Below are 18,057 nucleotides of genomic sequence, written 5' to 3'. Positions count from 1 at the left end.
CCCCCCAGGGAGCCCCGCAACTGGAGCCGTGCGAGCAGGCTGCTTAAACAGGCGCTCGAGTTAGCGCAGAGTTCGTGCAGGGGAGGGTGTGGGAGGGCACGAGACCCTGCCTGCGTGGATGACCTCTACCTGACTCAAGAAGTCTATGGGCCAACGAGAGGCAAAGCGCTGCTTGACCTGGTACTGGCTACGGGGGACGACCTAATTGGCGACCTAGTGATTGATGGGAAGTTGGGTGACAGCGATCACGAGCTTATCACCTTCACCATCCGCCGTAAAGCTGGCAAGTCAGTCAGCAACACAGAAGTCCTTGACTTCCGAAAAGCCGACTTTGATAAGCTCAAGAGGCTAGTCGGTCAGGCCCTCAGGGACCATGACCCCAGGGAGATGGGAGTTCAAGAAGAGTGGTTGCTTCTCAAGGAAGCGATCCTCAGTGCACAAGCTAAATCTATTCCAACATGGAGGAAAGGCAGCAAGAAGGCACAGGAGTCCCCCTGGCTCTCCAGAGACCTAGCGGACCTACTGTGGCTAAAAAGGAAAGCCTACAAAGGATGGAGGACGGGATTCACCTCCAAGGAGGATTACTCCGCGCTGGTCCGGTCCTGCAGGGACCAAACCAGGAAAGCCAAGGCTGCAACTGAACTCCAACTAGCTTTAGGCATCAAGGACAACAAAAAGTCCTTTTTCAAATATGTGGGGAGCCGGAGGAAAAGCAAGGGCAATGTTGGACCCCCGCTAAACCAGATGGGGCAACTGACAACTGACGCCCAGGGAAAAGCCAACCTATTAAATAGGTACTTTGCGTCAGTCTTTTATCAGTCACACGGGAAGCCCATGCCTGCTATGGGACAGGGAAATCTGGGTGAGGGGGATCCTCTACCCTCCATCAATGCTGACCTCGTGAAGGAACACCTTGAGAAGCTGGATACCTTCAAGTCAGCCGGCCCTGACAATCTGCACCCAGGGTACTCAAGGAGCTGGCGAGCATCATAGCCCAGCCCCTGGCACAGATCTTTGAAAACTCCTGGTGCTCTGGTGTAGTGCCCGAAGACTGGAAGAAGGCCAATGTGGTGCTGATCTTCAAGAAAGGGAGGAGAGTGGATCCGGCTAACTACAGGCCCATTAGCCTGACTTCTATCCTGGGGAAGATCCTAGAAAAGTTTATTAAGGAGGCCATCCTTGAGCGACTGGCCCAGGCTAACATTCTAAGGGACAGCCAGCACGGGTTTGTTGCGGGTAGGTCTTGTTTGACCAATCTCATTTCCTTCTATGACCAGGTGACCTATCACCTGGACAAGGGAGAAGAGATTGATGTCATATATCTTGACTTCAAAAAAGCTTTTGATCTGGTATCCCATTATCACCTCTTGGCCAAACTGCCCAGTTGTGGCCTTGGCTCCACCATGATCCGCTGGCTGGGAAATTGGCTTCGTGGTCGGACCCAGAGGGTTGTGATTGATGGCAGTCACTCATCATGGTGCCCTGTGACCAGTGGGGTCCCTCAAGGCTCTGTCCTGGGACCCATACTGTTCAACATCTTCATTAACGATGTGGACATTGGAGTCAGGAGTGGACTGGCCAAGTTCGCCGATGACACCAAACTTTGGGGCAAAGCATCCATGCCAGAAGATAGGCGGGTGATCCAGGCTGACCTGGACAAGCTCAGCAAATGGGCAGATGAGAACCTCATGGTGTTTAACACCGATAAATGCAAGGTTCTCCACCTGGGGAGGAAAAACCTGCAGCACCCTTATAGGGTCGGCAGTGCTACGTTGGTTAGCACTACAGAAGAAAGAGACTTGGGGGTCATCATTGACCACAAGATGAACATGAGCCTGCAATGCGATGCTGAGGCTAGTAAAGTGACCAAAATGCTGGCGTGCATCCATAGATGCTTCTCGAGCAAATCCCGGGACGTCATTCTTCCCTTGTACTCGGCCTTGGTGAGGCCACAGCTGGAGTACTGTGTCCAGTTTTGGGCTCCACAATTCAAAAAGGATGTGGAGAAGCTTGAGAGAGTCCAGAGGAGAGCCATGCGCATGATCAGAGGTCAGGAAAACAGATCTTACGATGACAGGCTGAAAGCCACAGGACTCTTTAGCCTGGAAAAGCGCAGGCTCAGGGGTGATCTGATGGCCACCTACAAGTTTATCAGGGGTGAACACCAGGATCTGGGGGAACGTCTGTTCACCAGAGCGCCCCAAGGGATGACTAGGTCGAACGGTTACAAACTCCTGCAAGACCGTTTCAGGCTGGACATAAGGAAGAATTTCTTTACTGTCCGAGCCCCCAAGGTCTGGAACAGCCTGCCAGCGGAGGTGGTTCAAGCACCTACATTGAACACCTTCAGGAGTAAATTGGATGCTTATCTTGCTGGGATCCTATGACCCCAGCTGACTTCCTGCCCTTCGGGCAGGGGGCTGGACTTGATGATCTCCCGAGGTCCCTTCCAGCCCTAATGTCTATGAAATCTATGAAATCTATGTGTATAAGTGCCCTTTATGATTTACACTGCTATGAGAATAGTTAGCAGATATGCAGGAGAATTCCAGATACCACTTCCTGGACATGCGCAAGCTGTTGTGTGCTATATAGAATTAAGTGGGGAGAAGCAATTAGAAGAGAGGTTCTATTTAGTACTGAAAGCCAAAAAACCAGTTTCTCTGAAGGCAGAAAAAATAGGGCCAAAGATGATCTTACTATGGAAGAATAAGAAACACAAATTTGAGATGTAATCAGTCCTCACTTATTAGTATATAGATGTACCATTTTCCACTTTCTCTATAATAATCTAATCATTAGAGTGGTTACTCAAGAACTGGGAAACCCAGTCCTCAACCTACACTGAGCAGGTTCACATCCATATTTCTCACCTCCCAAGAGAAGCAGCATGTTGCCTATGAAAGCTGATACCTTTCTGAACAAGTTAGTCTCTAAGGGTGCTTATACATGTGCGTTCAGGTTGCTCCAACACGGTGTAATTACAGCACGTTGGAGCAGACTTGATTAACTGAGTCTGATGAAATGTGGTAATTACCCTACTCCAGCATCACATGTATCCGTATCCTCGTGCTGAAAAATGGTGGCAGGGCACTAAAGTTTGTAGAATGAGCTTTAGTTAAAGCATCCCATCACCATTTTTCAGTGTGGGTATGCTGATGCACGTTATGCTCCAGGTGCTTTAATTAAAGCAGCTCTTGGAGCAGCTCTCATTAAAGTGCCCCTGCCTCCCAGAGCATGTCTCTAAATGCCCCATGTTGCCAGCCTACCCTGCCTTCTGCTTGATTTCAGACTAACAGCACTAACTACCTCTCTCTACTCAGAAGAGGAAATGGGAGACTTACACTGGGATTAATGGAAGCCCCACAGTGAAACGTGGCATTGTTTTAATTTTGATGTTTTAAACTGATGTTTTAATTTTGAAAACTATAATATTATTACTTATACGATTTATTTACGTTTATTAAAAAATGCCTATTAACAGCTTTAGGTGCTTCTGCATTACCTATAAAAACACATGGAAATGAACACCTGGATAAAAATCAGCATAATCTACCACCTCAAACTATCACAAATGAAACTCTGACCCCATTGTCCTTGGAAGAAAATATGTCTTTTCAAGCACTGAAGAAGGGGGCTTAACTATGGGGTGTAATTAAAGAATACTCTCTGTTAAAAACTCCTGATCCATCTTACAGTGAAGACAATAGAAAGATTACAAGGGAAACACTCCAATGGGAGGGAGCTGGGAGTCTTCAGAACTTACAACTCTGTTTTGACAGTACCTTCAAGTTATGTGTATTGAGCAGAGCAAAACTATAAAAGGTAAAATAAAAAACTGAAGATTTTGATAGAAAGTAAAATGTTTACATTTTGATTTTAAAGAAGGAAACAAGAAATCAGCACTCTTCTGAACCAAAGGTGTAAGGAGAGATATTGCTTTCAAACATAGTAGTTTCCTCTAGTAAAGACCTGCTCATTAAAGGTGAAATTACATGTCTCCCATTCCATGAAAGAGACTCAAGTAAATGAATGGGCTCTGGGAAAGGAATTAAACACAAATTAAAGATTGAATAAACCCTCAGTCTATAGGCAGGGGGCATGACAGCTGTCCATTCAGGTCCAGCTGGTAACCCAACTCCTTGGTGGGCAAAGTAAAAGTCACCTTTGCATGTCATTTTTCAGTAGCACAACGTAATCCTGGTTTTAATAGTCATGCCACATGCTGCTTTCAAACTGCCCCACTCTGGATTGGGTGCGGGGTCCAGCTCTGCTATGTGGAGACAGATCCTGGCTCTACAGCTCCCTTCTTCTAACAGAGCAAACGTATTATGTTTCTAAAGCATATACATGAGCTTCAATAAACGGTTTTGATTAAAACCCTGATCCACATGGGCCCAGAGGTTTGCACTGACTTTTGTGGTTTTCCCAGCTGGCCAGTTGTGATATTTAGGCAGCGATGAGTTGTAAGGCTGTAGGTTATGTTGCAACAATGTTAATCACCAAAAAAGTAAAGAATTTGATTAGACACAAAAAATGATACAAAATTGCAGTGTCTGTCTGTCGTACAATTGCTTGAAACAAGAAACGGATAACTAGAGGTACTGCACACTTCATTTACTGTAGCAGTGACGATGAGAGTGACATAAGCTGAGGTGTATTTCATGTCAGACTGGCTGTAGTTAGTGTGCGCCACCATGGCGCACTCTAATTAGTCAGCTAAAGAGCTTGTTCGCACTACAAGGCTATGTGGACAACTGGCAGTGTGTAAAGTAGTGTAGGTATAGGGGTGTGTGTGTGTGTTGGGGGGCGGCATAGGAGTGAAGCATCCCAAGCATTCTCTGAACAGTTCTTCTGTACATTTTGTTTTAAACAAACACTGGTGTTTCCCTTAGAAAAAAATGTGATGGACCCTAATGACTGGTATTTTTCTTCTTCCCTTCCTCACCTTTCCCCCCAGAAAGATATGTCATCAGAGTTCACTGGATGCCATGCTTTTTGAGGGTGTGTGGGGGTGTAATTTCTCTTTTATCTGCTCCTTGACTTTTAATATGCTTACTCTTTAGGGATCAGTCCTTTTGCCTGTCCCTGAAATACTTCTGCATGGCATGGATGTGACTTATGGGGGTGTTTTGAGCCTCTAGCTAAGACTTTAAAGACATGTGTCCCTACAGTCAAATTCCTAAGCGCTGACTGGTGTGAATCCATTTATTCCCACTCAAGTCAACTGGACACTTTTTGGGTGCTAACACCAGACTGAAAAGCCTAATTTTAGGAATCTATTAAAAAAAACAAACAACAAACCTTAGCCTATGTTTTTTCAATTGGGGAGAATTAATAATTTACATAGTGAATGACCAAGAAATTCTTGGTGCTACATTGATGTCTGTTAGGGTAATTTAGGCTTTGGGCAACCGGCTGTTCTCAGTCCTGATACTATGACATGCAGAATGCCCTCAGCACCCAGGGGTGCCAGTGCAGGAGCCATAGGTGTTCAGTGCATGGGAGGATCACAGAAATGCTAGTGCTTCTCACACAGTGAATGGCTACCTTGCTGGAGATTTGATTCTTTTGAGGGCTCTGCTGACAGATGATTTGTGAAGAAATACAACGTCTATTTGGATGACAGTGATGATAATTCTCTTTGTATGGAGGTTCGGGCTCTTTGGTTGTCCTGATCCTCAGCAAACATGTTCTGAGATTTGGAGTGGAGATGTAACATCTGTTTTCTAAGCTTCTTGTTGTGTTCCCTGCTATGAAAGCAACTAGTGTTTTATAGCAGAAATCATATCCATGCCCCTTTCACAGATATTCTGATAGAGCTCTGAGTGACTGGGATTTTTGGCTGCATGTGGGGATTTGATCCCTCTGAAGTGGTTATGGAATCAGACCCTGTTTTAAAGCAAATTCAGTAGCCCCAGAGAAGAGGTAAAGGACATATTTACAGCACTCCTTATTTCTTCATTTAGATGTGCAGGGCCTCTCATCTCAGCAAGTATTTTTTGATATGTACTTTTAGGGCTAGAAATCAGTGATAGTTGGACCACAGTTACAAATGGATCTTCAACTAATCATTGCAGCTGTTTTCAGGAAAAGTTTTTTAGGGGTGGTTTTTGCATCATGCATTGGGTATGTCTTTCCTGTAATAATGAATAATGAAACATATGCAACTATGCTGATTGCTTGTTCAGATGCCTCCTCGATGGCCAGGACTGAGAATTATTGAAACTGGGCTACTGGGCCTTGTTACACCTTGTTTCCGAAAAATATTTTTGCATTTTATGTGTAACGTCTCTCTATGCCTGATGGCTCTGCAATGATGATGGCTCTGTAATTCCAAAACAATTTATATCATGAAAAGCAAATCCAGGATTTTGATGATTAAAATTAAAAGACTTGACTGTCATTGTTGGGTTCATACCAATCTTTCTTTGAGAGGTAGGTTTCTCATCATGACTTGAAGATATATTTCCTTTCTCAGTACGTACTGGCAGAATGGGGCAGTTTTATTTTAACAAAACAAAGGTTCTCTATCTTGCTACAATCCAGCACCATATTTTTGGTACAAAAATAAGTGACGTTTTTATTTGTTTGTGTGATGCCCTCAGGTCCTCATTGTCCTCAAGCCCATGGTGTCCAAATATCATTTAGAGTTGTCTTTACTCTGATTTGAAGACCACATCTCTTTTGCTGGGATTCTCTTAATTATTCCCACTGAGGTTGAACAAATGGTCAGACAGATGTTCTTCACAACTTACTGACCTGATCTGTGAATTTGGGGGAGTCTCGAGGAAAGACCTCCAGTCTTAAGCATGTTCTGTTCATTAATTTCTGTTTCTAACTCTCTTAACGCAGCCTGTTGTTGACTTTATGTGATTTTCTGTTTGCCCTTTCAGTATTGGGCGAAGGTTTGGGGGAGAGTTTTAGCAAGTCAAGTTATTTTTGATAGACATGTTTATAATTTGCTTCCATTCTGCCTGAAGACTGGTTACAGCAGTTAAACTCCTGTCTCTGCCTATGCAATAGGTTATCTAAGAGCTTCAGACATACAAACAATATCCTTTAGTTTCACTGCAACTGTCAGTATTCAGTGTAACTTCACATAATTGTTCTGAATGCTTTAACCCTTTCCACTGCTACCCCCAAATGCAACTTCTGTGTGCGGTAACAGACTACAGCATTAAGGCACAGCTGTTTAGTTCTGTACCGGGCATATCCTTAAGGTTATGGAAGGATGTTGGTCTGATTAATTGGACCTTTTTTTGATTGCTAATTTAGATAGAGTACTACTTTGAATGTCTATATTGTGTCTCAGCCAAAAAACTAAAATGCTTTATAAAGTTTGTTTTAAATAGCCCTGTGATGTATTAATGAACTGATATTCTTTCAATTCTTTGATCACCTCCTTACCTTTAGAAACTTAATCACTTTAGATTAGGCAGAGGCAAGGTACAGGAACTCACATTAGATAACTTTCAAATTCATTGACATGATCCTAATAATCTTTGTAGGGAAATGAACTAAGTTAGGGCTCAGTTCAGCACATGCTTAAGTTCTACACTGAATGGGGGCATTATGGGAGTTGGATGCTGAATGGCTCAGGACTAATATTTTCAGTAGGGGTGTCGATTCTTTGGTGCTATCCAGTAGCTACCCTTTCCAGGCAAACACATGTCATTTCTGCTCTGTAGAGGTGACCACTCCTTGTTGAACTGGCCACAGATTCCTGTTTTCTCTTTTATATGGTATTATGAGTCTGCTCTATTACTGTCATGGAGCATCGCTCCTGACAGGAGAGCTGGAGCTGGTCTGGACCTCTCTTCCGGGGTCTGCCAACAGGGATTATATATTAGTTAACATGGATTTTAAGTGTCAGAGTGACAATTTGCCATATGTTGCAGTGGGCTGAGGGCCTTTTTGGCTGTGTTGCTGTTCCCAAAAAAAGTTTGACAGAGCCTGTGTATAAGCTACTGTTATTATTATGAAAATTGAATATGCTACAATCTGTCATCCCTGATATTACTATTCAAAAGTTCTTGAACAACCAGTGAGTAATGACTCATCATCCACTAGCTTAAATATTTGCCTTAATCATGGTATTTTTTCAAATGCATAGGCCAGCTACAACTACATTGTGGTTACCACAAACACTGCCAGCTGGCAAACTTTTGAGTTGTAATGGTACTGACTGCAGTGCTTTTAAAGGGGAAGATGGATAATAGTCAAGAATAATATCAGCCTAGAGCAAACCCCAAATACAATCATTTTGGGAGCTCAAATAAATGCATTGTTAAACTTTTAAGAGTACTTTTACATTTTCAAATGTCTTTATAGCTCCTGAGTTTATATGAAAAATAAAACTGCAAATACTGAAATACATTAAACTCACTGTTTTTATTTGTATTTTGGATCAACTGGACTCAGGAAGAAATGGAGGCCTCACAAAAGAGAGATTTCAAATCCAATTTTGTGTAGAAATGGTTACTTGGCTGCAGGCTGTATCCTGTTGATGTTTTCTTTTAAGTATTTGCAGAGAGCTTTTATATATTAGTTCCTTTATCTTAGAATCACCAGGCTTTATTCAAGATACTATATGGGGCTACAAGGTATTTGTAGATTTTGAAAACTTAAGAGCCCTGGGCTCTTACAACATGGCATATTGAAGTCTATGCTTCTGTTTTTGTTGGTTTGCATTATATATAACATTTTTAATCTCGACATCCATCTTGGCTGTAATGACCTCAGAAGAACCATTCCATCTGAGGGAAACAACTTTAAATTGGAAAGCTCTGTTAGGTCCACAAACTGTACGTGTGTAATTTGAATAGCCTGCTGATTTTCATATAACTACTACTGGAGATAAAGTTTCATAGATTTCATAGACATTAGGGCTAGAAGGGACCTTGGAAGATCATAGAGTCCAGCCCCCCGCCCAAAGGGCAGGAAGCCAGCTGGGGTCATAGGATCCCAGCAAGACAAGCATCCAATTTACTCTTGAAGGTGTTCAATGTAGGTGCTTGAACCACCTCCGCTGGCAGACTGTTCCAGACCTTGGGGGCTCGGACAGTAAAGAAATCCTTCCTTATGTCCAGCCTGAAACAGTCTTGCAGGAGTTTATAACTGTTCGACCTCATCATCCCTTGGGGCGCTCTGGTGAACAATCATTCCCCCAGATACCAATGGTCACCCCAATGACCTAAGTTAAGCACATTAGTGAGTGATTCCCTGAGCAGAGCCTAAATGTGAGTTGATATATTGGCATGCATTTTAAAGGATCCTTAAAGTTAGTGCAGTATGTTAGATAAGTAATATGATTTACTATTGCCTGAAATTATACCCACTTTTTAGAAGTTAAAAAAATAAAGAAGTTTCCAAGGCCATAAAAACACAAAACAGAAATTCAAAGTAAGATTAAAGAATCATGCTACCTCTCTTGCTCAAAAGAGCAGATACTGTCTCTTTATTCCAAACTGACTTCCGTGTAGATTGTTGGAGACTGTCTGATGAGAAAGGTTAAGTAGCAAGTGAACACTGTGCTTAATCCTGTATCACTAAAGTCAATGGGATTTTTGCCACTGAATTATGTGGTAACAGGATCAACTCCTATGATTCAAAATGTACAGAGAAATACCAATAAAAGTGTAAAAGAAGCTGTTTTATCAAGTAGATTATCTGAATGAATCAGCAACTCCCAGCACACTCACAGATGTCCCTAAAGTATTCAAAGTGCCCCCTCCAAAGTATATATTTTAAGCATTGCCTGTGCATATAGCTTAGATAGAAGTGCTGTATAGTACCTATACAGGCACTTAAACACATGCTCAAATCATTAATTTTCAGGGTCCTAAATCTGTAATTCTTAGCACAAAACAAAGGTAGTTTAATCACTTGGGTATATACATACATGTACATGGGCAAATATATAAATGGAAACCCACCATATTCTGGGACCTGGCCTGTTCCACGCTTCAGCAGCAGCCGCACTCTCCTGCCACCAGATTTGATAAGCTCTATTGCTCTGGCATGTGTCATGTCCCTTGTGCTTTCTCCATTGATTTCAATTATTTGATCCCCAACCTGTCAGGTAAGAGGAATATCAAGTCAGGAAAAAATTGCAGTAAAATGAGCATCTGAAAAAAAAGACATATTCAGTAAATCACAGGTTACCTGAATGGCAGGCAGACACATCAAGGTAAATGTGTTCTTGTTTGTCTGAAGGATACTACTGACAGTCTAAATAACCCCTGAAATATATTCTCCCGAGTTTGGAATATCAAATACTGCTCATGTTTTGTTAATATCAGTGAAATGCATTTGTAATCTGTCTCACGTCTTTTGTATAAAAGTGACTTTTTCAACTGCTTGATGTCACAGGAAACTTTTCCCCTTGTCTGTACTTTAAAACTTGACTGTGTTGTATAAAACTGAAAACACTTCACTGTATTTGGTTTTCTGCCACTGCATTGGAAGCAGAGTTTCACAGTATAATTCTATCATTCTTAAATCCAAATCACAATAACTGAGCATGCGACCAATTTTTGATGTCACAGTAAAATGGGTAATATTAAATAAACTCGAAAAATTTCACATCCAAGCTGGTCGCTGCTTAGGTTAAATAGAAAAACAGTGTGTATGAGATCATTTTTTGAACTGTAGATTCATAAACATTTTTTCACTTTGTAAGCCACAGGTAATACAGCCTCATGAACTGAGACTAACAAACTCCATTTCTATGTCTCTTTTTCCTCATCTGTAACATGGGGGCAATAGTAATTCCTTACCAGCTGCATCAGAGATGCTGGGAGATTAGGTTTTTTTCATATTTGTACTTTTTGTGTATTTTAAAGCTAAAATTAGGCTATTTTATAGCAGCAACAGTAGCCACAATAATACAGTATTTACACAAATCCAAGATGACCCTGAATTTAAGACAAATCCCCAATAATTAGATTCTACACATGGAAAATGTATAGATTTGTTATAAATTTTCAGGGACACAGGTTGTAGCCATATTCATCTACAGGCTAAAGGAGATGAATATGAACTATCATAACCAGAAGGAAACACAATTCAATATCCTGCTTGGCACCAGACAACATCAAGATAAATAGACTATTTTAATTTTTATCTGAGCCTAATTTGCACAAAATGAAGTATTTCAACCAGAAGACTTTATAACACCATCAGCTCTCCTGTAAAATATGAATTTTCACTTCCACCTAGGAGACATTTTACTATCTTTGCATTCTCCTATGCCTGAGGAAAGATGTGTGTGCCCAACAGCTTGCAAAAAAAGAATTTTTTTTTTTGCAAATATCTAGTTGGTTTAATAAAAGATATCACCTCTGCCACGAGTTATGATTCCTTATAATATTTCATGTATAGAACCTAATTATTGGAGGACTGTCTCAAATATATCCCCACTACTGTAGCGGGAAAAGCAGTGGTAGGGGGTTAGGTGGTGGTGGGGGCAATAAGGGGGCAGGCAGTTGCGGGGGCAAGAGGCAGGGAGCAGGCAGGATAGAGGTGGTTTGGGGCAGGAGTTGGGGAGACAGTCAAGGCAGGTGGTGGGGAGGAGGCAGTGGGACATGGGACAGGCAGCTTGCCACCTGCTGCCTGTCCCCTCCATGCACTTACCCTACCTTGTGCCTGCAGCCCCCTCTGCTCCCCACCTACCCCACTGCAGCCCCTTCCTCCCATCTCCCCTGATGCCCCCCATCTGCAGTTCCTCCCTGCTCCTGTCGGTTACCCATGCTCCAGGGCTGGAAGGCTGCATCCCTGCTGCAGCCTGGGGAAGAGAGCATGGCCCCAGCCTGACACTAGCAGTGGTGTGGATTTGGCACCACTGCTATCAGGCTGGTTGCCCCAGTCTGTGGAGGAGACAGAGGCTGGGCCTGCTAGTGGGGTGGGGCCCAGAGGCTGCCAAGGGGAGAGGCAGCATCCACAGCATCTGCAGCTCTGGCCCCAACCTGAGGGAGCTGCAGCAGCAGCCTGCCCCCGCCCCCCGCCCTTTACTTGAATCCAAGATGAGGGGCTTCTCCGTCCATATTAAATTTTGAAACCCCCCCCCCCCACTTCTTGGAATAGAGTAAATAAAAAGTTCCCCGTTTTTATTTTCTGCTATGGCATATTGTTTCATTGGATCAATTTTTATATCATCATCATAGCATGTTTAATTTTAATTGGTAGAATATATGATCTTATTATATGCGTTTACCAATAACTGTGCATTATATACTTTTATTATATTAATTATACTGCCAATTTCACAGTATTATTTTAGCAAAAGCTACAAACAACCTATCTACCTAATAAAAAAGTATGCTAGTGTTTAAAAAATCTGTCATTACTCAACCATCCTGGATGCAAATTGGAGTATATTGTACAAAGAAAAGTTTTCCAAGATATTAAATAAGCTCTTGCATATGGTATTTCACTCATATAGTTTTAGCTATGATGAGCAAACCCTGAGAGATTCAGACTTCAGGTTGAGTTAGGTAAGTAACTAACATCTGAATTTCTTAAGGGCAGGGCATGTAGGAATGGGTTTTAACAGAGATGTTTGGTCCCACTCATGTTCCTTGGGTGCCTACTAGTGGTAGCTCCAGGTTTTTAGCTTCAGCACCATTGAATGAAGCCAAGCTGTCATGAACTGTCATGTTTTAAAGCAGTATAGATGCAGGACCGATAAACTTTCCCCCCTTATTTCTCCCAGCATCCTCCCCACACTCAAAACAAGTGCACTGGAACTGAGAACCCCCAGAGAAAGTCAGGAGCAACCCAGGATGGGTGTGGGGAAGTCAAGAAAACTGACCAAAAACTAGAGAATAAGTAGGTCTGTTGGCTTTGCAGTATCACAGTGATTCAGGATCAGGTGTGGGAAAGATTTTGCTTAGCACTTTTTCCTTGCGCTCATTTGTGTAAAACTCTGCATCTGCTCTCTCCAGGGTTAATCTGTTCCTGTATTTTACAGCCTGAAGATAGATTCCTTAGAAAGACACCTGTTTGCTATGTGTGTATTTGCATCCATACTTCCTTGCATTTCTTTCACCCTCTGAATTTTGATTCCTAGTTTAGTGCCTTGATTCTGTTGGTCTGCTGGCCTTGGCTGAGACTGCACGTCTCAGTGATGAGTGAAACGATTGCTTTCAGTCACATCTGGTCAGCATAAGCAGAAATGAGTAGAGAAAAAGGCTGTAAGAAGCAACTCTTCTGCAGTCTGCGTGATGCAGAAATTACACAGCCACCTGCTCATTTTGCAAGACAGTTAAATCAGCAACGTGGCCAAGTGACAGGTGAGCAGCATATTAGTAGTATAACAGTCTTTAGTGTTAATGTTTTGCAGCTGTGCCGAAGATGCTTCAATTCATTTTGTCCATGCCTGCAACCAATCCTCAGAACGCGACTCAGGAGGATGTCTGACCTAGTGGAGGTAATATAAATAAGGTGCAGTTGCTGATAATCAGCAACTTCAGGAAGAATCAGCAGGAGCACAGCTGAGTAGGTTAAATGATTGTATTGATCAGTGCTAAAACAGCATGGCTGCTTTGTAACAGCTCAACAGGATCAGAACTTTATTTGCTTGCATCTAAACCTCTCTTACTGCTGGGGGGGGGGGCACCTGCCTGCCAGCCAGGCATATCTAATTTTAAAGTGACAACACCATGTATTGTAGGAAAGATTACAAAACAGACTAGGTGGACTATATGGGCATTTATACACATACATTTTTGTGCCCAGATGTGCTAGAGATCCAGTACTTTGGAGCAGACTCAATTAATTGAGTCTACTCCACATGAGAGCTGATGTGCACGGTGCTTGCAGTTGTATGAGTGGTGAAATGAGTGTTTGCACGCAGAAAATGGTGGCGATGTGCTTTTGAACAAAAACACCTTCTAGTGTTTGGTTTCTACTTATTTGGTTTAGTCTTCTATTACACTCTGAAATGGTCTGCCTTGGGTTTTTGCCCTGTTGTTTTCCTTCATATTGCATCCCTCTGAAAAGTTCCCTTATTTCCTTTTCTGGATGAAGTACTACTATGCCAAATAAGTCTGTAGTGTACATGAAAGCAACAACAAAACCAATGTGATGGCTGAGTGAAAATGCTACATTTTCATAAAGGCGAGGGTATTACTGTGGGGGTGAGGGGTGGAGGGTGGGGGACTAGCCCTGTGTCTTTGTGTTTAGCTCAGTGTACATTTTTAGATATAAATGGTGACATCTGAGGCCCTAGTGAGGTCAGTGGGAAAACTCCGTAAGGGTCAGACTGTATCTTAGGGCCTTGTTACACAGTGCTTTTAGGTGGCTTCTGGAGGTCTTAAGCCATTTGTAGATGCCACAAAATCGGCCTTTAAAGTGGCTTAATGCCCTTTTGCATTACTTTAATGGTGCAGCTGTTTACACATGTCAGTGGTATAATGCACGTTAAATGACTTTGGGATGCAGCAAAATCAAACATGTCCAAGGTGTTTTAGTTTGCTACTTTACAGCCATGGAGGCTAGATGCTAGAAAGCACCGGCCCCCTTCCAGTTTGGGGGCAGTGCAGGTAGCCCTTCAGGCAGGCTCCACAGAAGGAAAAAAAAAAAAAGAAATCAGCAAGCCTGATCTTTTCTTTTTTCTCCCTGGAGCCTGCCTGCCTGCCTGAGCTGCATGGGGCCTGGTGCTTCCCTCTGCACCTGTGGTCCCCCCCTGGGATCGCCTGGGCCAGATGCCTGTGGGCAGGTGCTACCTGGGGGGTGCCGCTGCTGTCACAGAGGGAAGCACTAACCCCCCACCACAGCTCACGGACTGCTGGCAGCTCACCCTCCCCTCCCCGCTGCCGGAGAGGCAGGTAAGGATTGGGCCCGACCCTTGTGTACATGCCATGGAGGTTTACTTTGACCTAAATTGAAGTAGTGTTTTTAGATAACCACCACTTCAACTTAGGGAGAATTAAACTGAAGTAAAGCCCTGTGGTGTGTACAAATGGTCATAATGTCTGGCCTGGCTGCACATAAACACCTTTTAAGAGGCTTAAAGCACTTGTTATTCATTTTAAAGCTATGTCACTCCAGGGCAGGGTTATCTTTAATCCACCTAATTTTGCTACTGTTCCATTAACATGTGGCCAACTCCAGGCAGATATTCCACCCAAGCTGAAGTCCTCCAGCATCCCAAGATACAGTAGCCCCTCAGGCGAGTGGAGATGCCAGGGTGCAGTGGGGCTGTGCAGGGTGCCTTGCCCCTGGGCATGTCAGGCAGAGTGAATGCTTTAGCTCTGAAGCACCCAGAGCCCATGGTGCTCCCCGGCCACTGCTGGGACTGGCTCTGCTCCCACCAGGCAGAGCAAGCTGGTTCAAGTGTGGTGGCTGGGGGGGCTTCCCCCCCCACACTGCTGGGATTGGCTTTGCTCCTGCCTAAAACCCGTTGGCAGGAGCAGAGTTGGTCTGTGTGATGGGGGGGGGGGAATACAACACCCCTCTGCCACTGTTGAGATTGGCTCTGCTCCCAGCAGGAGCAGAGCTGGTCCCAGTGGCAGCTGTGCTTGGACTGGCTTCCTCTGCCTGGCAGGACCAGAGCTGGTCACAGCAGTGGTTGGGAAGGTGGTGCTCCCTGCCACTGTGCTTGAACTGGCTCCCTCTGCCTGGTGGGAGCAGAGCTGATCCTGCCCCTGTCTCCTAGTTTTGCCCCAGCTCATTAACCTTCTAGCGGCAAATCACAGTTGTGCAGGTGAGGGATAGTTAGAGCAGGTTTTTTACCTTAAGGTGTGACTGCTTCACTAAGGTGATTAACATGTACGTGGCTTTCTGTCACGGGGGCACTTGGGTGCCCCGTGTCTTGGAAGAAATAAGGGCAGCTGCTACACTTTAAGGCCGCCCAGGTGCTGGTTGCTGGGGCAACCAGGCAGATCATGTGACCAGAAGGGGGCAGGGCTGGGCCTTTATAAACAGCCCAGGCCAAAGCCTAGGAGCAGTTCCCTTCTGGTGACTATAGGAGCAGGAGCTCTGCAGGGGAGCCGAGCCAAGCCGATTGAATGAGCGAGCGAGCGGCGGCGGCATTGCAGTGTGGGTGGAGAGAATCCTGACTAGGAGGCTTTACTGGAAAGCCAGGTGGGACCTGGACCTTATGTTGTAGCTAGAAGGTTTATAGTTGAGTTGCAGCTGATTGGCTTATGTGATTGCTTTGAGTTATTATACCGGAGGACTGGGTGAGGCTGTAGGGGCGTGAGGAGGCCTCACGGGAGCTCCCCAGTGGTTTGGGGGGGTTCCCGGTGCCCTGTGTGGGCAAACGAGTAGTGCCTGAGACGGCACAGCTGGTCGGTGCCGAGGCGGCACAGCGGGTAGCTCTGTGTGGGCAATAGCGAGAGGCCCGAGCAGGGCAGAGGACCCCGCTCAAGGGTCCTAGCACCAGAGTAAAGCCTGTAGGGACTTGTGTTGGGCTCCAGGTGTGGGAGCCACATGGGTGAAAGCCTCGAGTAGGTGCTGTAAAGGCAACTAGCCCGGCGAGGGCAAGTCAGTCGCTATAGAGAGCCCGGAGAAGGTGCCGAGAAGCCATGGGAGCGGGCATGTGTGGAAGAGAGGCCCCAGGCGGGGCATGCATAGTAAGAAGCAACCCTAAGAGGGGCATAGATTATTGATAGTCGCCCCAGAGCGGTGCGGGTCTAGAAGGCGTTCTGGAGGGTTTCCAGGATAACGGGAACCCCAAGGAACCGAAGGGGCCTGGTAGGCTCAGGCGGCCGGAGCCTTATCTGGATACTTATTATTGACAGAGGGGCCAGGTGAGGCTTAGGTCACCTGAGCCTAATTGGATAAGTAGTATTGACAGGAACCCGGAGGGGCCAGGCAAGGCTTAGGCCACTGACCCTAGTGAGGCAAAAGACCCAGACGGTGGTCCAGGGGGCCAGGTACAGCTACGGCCACCTGAGTCCCAACCAGGGATAGGATTTGGATAATTATTACTGACAGGAACCTGAAGGGGCCAGGAAAGGCTTAGGCCGCCGACCCTGGTGGGAAGAACACCTCTAGTGAGCCCGATTGGGCTAATCAGTAGTAAGGGGCGCTGGTTGCGAGGCACACCCAGGGGGTGCCAGAGAGGGGCGCTGGTTGCGAGAACCTTCTGCGCCCTACCTGGTGCCCCCTGGGCGTAAGGACCGGATAACATCCAGGAAGTGCTGCGAGGCTTGGGGTGTGCTAAAGGGGTGGTCAGAGGCATGCATAGCCCTTAAGGCTGGGGTGTATCGAGTCACCCCATACGGAACAGGGGATAGTCCAGCAAGTACCGTGCATTAGGAGATAAAAGGCAGCTTCCCTAATTGAACCATTTAACAGCAAAGACGTGGTGGGTGAGGATAGAGGGTGCTGGATTGCCTAATTGGTATGGTAGGGGGCGCTAGAGGGATCACAGCTGCTCCTAGATGCCACACCGTGACACTTTCCAGGAAAAGAAACCAGAATACAAAGCGGATCTGCCTGTTGGATAATGCAACATGCTTCTCAGGTTGCAGCCAGCTCGTTTTCTTAGTTTCGTTTTAGCCTCACTTCTCAGCTTTGTTCAGATTGAGAGGGAGTAGTCCCTGAGCATTTCCAGGGCAGAAATGGATAATGTTCCTGCCCACTATACATCGGGGATGAAGGACAAAGGCTTTTTCTACCCTTCCCATAAGCGCGGGCCTGAAACAGTTTTACCAGAACTGTTTCCAAATATCATCCTCAGCTTAAGCCTAATTTGCCAGGCCGGCCTAAACCTACACAAAACAGTGCTTGATCATGCCACACATTTGCTTAACAGGTCTAAAAACAGCTCTGCTGTTTAAGGCCATAGTGACCTCTTAAAACATGTTGGTATGAATTGTTTTCAAATGACTAAATTTGATGCTAGAAATGCTAGGGCAGATCAAATGGAAGTGGTGTTTTAAAACTGTGGTTCTGAGTATAAACCTGTTATAACTCTTCTGCACTCCTGAGATGACAGAGAGATTTTAATCCATTTTAATATATAAAAAGGTTAAGTTAATGTCACATTTTTTTCCTCTGCCAGCTGCCTTTGTTTTGGTCTCATTGGCCATTATGACAGGAATA

At 44.8% G+C, this 18,057-nt stretch overlaps 1 protein-coding gene across 6 annotated transcripts in view; it reads right to left on the bottom strand.

Moving 5' to 3' along the window:
- Positions 1 to 18,057, bottom strand: part of MAGI2 (membrane associated guanylate kinase, WW and PDZ domain containing 2) — a 1,241,136-nt gene that overhangs the window by 29,707 nt on the left and 1,193,372 nt on the right. For all 6 annotated transcript variants that reach the window (XM_090041911.1, XM_090041915.1, XM_090041916.1 and 3 more), the window contains one exon: positions 9,939 to 10,077. In XM_090041911.1, the coding sequence (XP_089898037.1) occupies positions 9,939 to 10,077 (139 nt within the window). The remainder of the gene's footprint in view (positions 1 to 9,938; positions 10,078 to 18,057) is intronic.

The sequence above is a fragment of the Crocodylus siamensis genome, chromosome 4 (assembly GCF_052110815.1).
Source record: "Crocodylus siamensis isolate JL-2025a chromosome 4, ASM5211081v1, whole genome shotgun sequence".
NCBI classification, from domain to species: Eukaryota; Metazoa; Chordata; order Crocodylia; family Crocodylidae; genus Crocodylus; species Crocodylus siamensis.
This window is presented reverse-complemented; position numbering and strand designations above follow the sequence as displayed.